At 37.6% G+C, this 3,963-nt stretch overlaps 1 protein-coding gene across 1 annotated transcript; it reads right to left on the bottom strand.

Moving 5' to 3' along the window:
- Positions 1-1,455: 1,455 nt before the first annotated feature.
- On the bottom strand, positions 1,456-2,388 carry LOC309841326 (olfactory receptor 10D3-like; the record flags this gene model as incomplete). Its single annotated transcript, XM_082684202.1, has 1 exon — positions 1,456-2,388. One exon carries the CDS (start codon positions 2,386-2,388, stop codon positions 1,456-1,458), a length of 933 nt encoding a protein of 310 aa, XP_082540328.1.
- Between the last annotated feature and the right edge of the window lie 1,575 nt (positions 2,389-3,963).

The raw sequence follows: 3,963 nt of genomic DNA, 5'->3' as shown, positions 1-3,963 counted from the left end.
TAGCCAGGCCATGACCAACTGAATGGATATTACAATGGGGTGGAAAGGAGTTGAGGTTCTTATTTTTCCATCATTGTTTATTTCTACTTATATCACCCAGAGCGCTTTCCTCATTATGTCCAATGCCTCACTATTTGTCTCTCCTGCAGTTACTTAATGTCCTTGTGCCTCCATTTTCTCACATATAATTGAGGAGAGTAAATGTATCCACCTAATAGAGATGCTGCTCAGATTACATTAGTTAATATGTGCAAAATATTACATGTTAATGTGCAAAATATTGGAACTGTAAATGATATATAAAAAGCAAGATATAAGGGTTAGTTTGATTATACAGAATTTATGATTTTTCACTGCTTCTTATAAGGCAGTGAAGGTTTAGTTCCAGATTCAGACTCCTTTGTGACAATACTTCTCTGACTTCACTTCTTTGTGTCAATACTTATCTGATGAAGATAGGTTTCTTCATCTTTAAAAGAAAGATATCACAGTATTTACCTCTTAAGATTTTGTGAGTTAACTTAGTCAATACATGGAAAGCGCTTAGAACACCATCATACACATGGTAAGATTTTTCAATGGTAGCTTACTTTTCTTGATGTTTGAACGGATGACTGAATAGATAGGTAATTGGCCTGAAATTCATTTGCTGAAATGTTAAAATTTAAGTGTTGAAAGATTTAAAAATAAATAGTAAATATTGTTAATGGCTCAATTTCAATTAATTACAGATATATTTTCAAGAAACAAAAAATATCTATAGTGTATAGAGAATTCTGGCTCAAAAATCTCTCCTCTAAAATTTATAGGAATCCACTCTTTTATCTTATAAGAATAGATTAATGGTCAGCTTCTCACTTGAGATAGATTGAGTAAATTTCAATGCCAGACATCTCTGAGGGCCAAAGGAATAAAGCTCCAAATGGAATTTTTGTCTAATGGGAGCATATCATTAAAGCCAAAGTTATAAATTAAGTTTAAACCTAAATTTACCAAACTGTGCGATCCTGCTTTTAAATTTTATAGCATGTCAACCATGAAACCTAGCTTTGTTGAATGACCGGAGACAGACCATAACAGAATAGAGTAAGGCATAAGAAGGAAGGATGGGAAGAAGAGGGAGGGAAGGAAGGAAGGAAGATAGGCCATGGCTTCTAGAAACTTGAAGATTTGTGGTAATTGATCAAACCAGAGTTCCAACAAGTACAGCCTGTGTGAGGCAGAAAAAGTACATTGTTTTGGCAAATTAAAAAGAGATAAGGCTGGGTTAATCTGGAAAGTTTCCATGTAGGATTAATTCAGTGGCTCCGGGGACCCCTACCACGTGACTGTCAGGACTCCTAAGGAACTGGTAGTAACTTTGCCCAGTTCACTATTTGGCCACAATCCCATTCTAAGAGTAGTGGATCAGAAGCAACTTCACAAAGAATTTCGGAGAGGAATTACCCCTATACCTCATGCCCCTGAAATGTGGGCCATTTGAGTGAATACTTTTCTCAAAGCCAATTTCACATCCTTGTTTCTTAAGGTATAAATCAAAGGGTTGAGAGAAGGAGTGACAATATTATTCAACACCTGAATAACAGAATCTAGCCAGGGGCTGGACGCAGGCCTGAGATAGATGAGCATCACCGGGCCGTAGAACAAGAAGATTGAAATCAGGTGGGCGCTGCAGGTTGAAAAAGCTCGGCGCCGGCCTTCAGAGGTGCTGATTTTCAATATGGAAAGGACGATGTGACCATAGGATGTAAGGATAAGGAAAAAACATGTAAGAGTCACAACATCCACGTTAGTGAAACTCACCATCTGAGCTAGAGAGGTGTCTGCACAGGCCAGGGGCAGCACCACCGGGATATCACAGAAGAAATTGTCCACCTCATTGGGGCCACAGTAGGGTAACCTGAAGACCAGAAATGTGAGGATACTTCCATGTAGACAGCCACCCAGCCAAGTGCCCAACGTCAAGCCAGTGCACACCCTAGGATTCATGATGATGGTGTATCGCAAAGGGTGACAAATAGCCACGAAACGGTCATAGGCCATCACAGTGTACAGGAAACACTCAGTGCCCCCCAGGAAGTGGTAGAAGAAAAGTTGGCAGGCACAGCCCTGGTAAGAGATGGTCCGGCTTTGCCCCATGAGATAGAGCATCATTTTGGGGGAACTCACGGAAGGGAAAAAGATGTCAAACACAGACAGGTTTCCCAGGAAGAAATACATGGGGCTGTGCAGGGTGGAGGAGACCAGAATAGTGAGGAAGATGAGCAGATTTCCCAGCAAGGTGAAGAGATAGAAGGCCAAAAATAAGACAAAAAGCATGTTCTCCAACCCTTCAGTATTGGGAATTCCCAATAGGGTGAACTCTGTCACAGAAGTGTAGTTCCGCATGTTCGCACAGCGGGGCATCCTGGAGAAGTAAAGCAATAGTCGTGACAGATCACAAATGACTGTGAAAGTACCTTCTGAGTAGAATTATTTCCGAGGCAAGGGCTACAAGCAACAGGGGTCCAAAAAAGGAAAAGGAGACCAACACTAATCTGGCCCAAGCTAAGTCATGTGTCACTTCCAGCCTGTTTTTTCATGTGTTAAATTAAATCACAGAGTAATATATCTTTATAGTTGGCAAACCTCTTGCAGGAATCAACTTTTATTATCAATTTTATAATAGTTTCTCCCAATCTGATTTATCATCACACAAACTGGTGCATTTCTCCAAGGAAAATTTGTCATCAGGTAGCCATCTTATTTTAATTATCAGCCAAGTTGTAATCAGTTGGTGGTAAATAGGCCCCATTTATTTTTACCTTCAACAATACTCTTTCCATTCTCAAGTGTTTATATTCAAGAAGAAAACTAGACCATTCATATTTATAAGCTATCCACTCACTAGAAATGTATCTTTCGGAAGCTAGACTTTATTTATTTACTATAGAACTCACAAATCTAAATTTCAATAACATTAATATCATTAGCTTTATTAATGTCAGCAGATAAACCTAAAAAAACCCCTTGATTATATTTTCAGAAGGACAATATCTCTTTCTGTTCATTTGTATCCAATTTTATGTTAGCCTTCCATATTTGCCATTGGATATAACTGATTTCCCTCTGTGATCAATATTTGTTCATAGGAAATCATCTGATAAATATATTCATACCAGCTTATAAATTGCTGATCTGTTACTATCTCCTGCATTATCTCCATTTTAACAAGGATAAAGTCTCATGGACAAAAATCTCAATAAGTAGAATTTCTAGCAAGAATAAGGAAATAGAGAAAATAAGAGCTCAGCAGACCATTCTTGAAATCAATCTATAGAGCCATGTACCCCTATATAAAGCTTGTCCTGCTCAAAGTGTTTGAAAAGATTATAATCCCAGCAAAGATAGACAGGAAGACAAAAAGACTCTTTTGCAGCCCAAAATGCAGTTTAAATATTGAGTTTAAGACATAACAAGTGATTCAAGCTCAAAAACATTCATTTTTTTATCAACTTGCTAGAAATATAAAGATGAATAAAATGAAGTATTCTTCTTGTAAAATCTTACTCAAGAGGTACAAAAATTGGTTATAAACCTGACCCTATCTCTGCCTTTCACTAATACTGGGGCCATAAACAATTTATTTAATATCTCTGGGCCTCATACCTTGCAAAAGAGTAATGGGTCATAATACTGTCTGCCTCATAAGGTCTTTGTGAGGATTGAATGAGATAATGAACATGAAATGGTTACCTCAGTGCTTGACACTTTGTAGTAAATGTTCGATATTAGTTGAACAACCAAACTTATGCATGTAAGACTGTGATAGTATGGGTGATAGTATGGTAATGACAAAAGCAAATGTGATGGAGATATAATTAGAAATGGATTTGAAAAAGATCTGTGAGATTTGAAAAAGCAGACAAAGCATAAAAATGGTCAACTGATTTTTGAACAAGGAGCAAAGGCAATACAATGGAG

Source organism: Mustela nivalis (assembly GCF_964662115.1).
Source record: "Mustela nivalis genome assembly, chromosome: 9".
NCBI lineage: Eukaryota > Metazoa > Chordata > Mammalia > Carnivora > Mustelidae > Mustela > Mustela nivalis.
The sequence above is the reverse complement of the archived record's forward strand: the minus strand, read 5'-3'. Positions and strand labels throughout refer to the sequence as shown.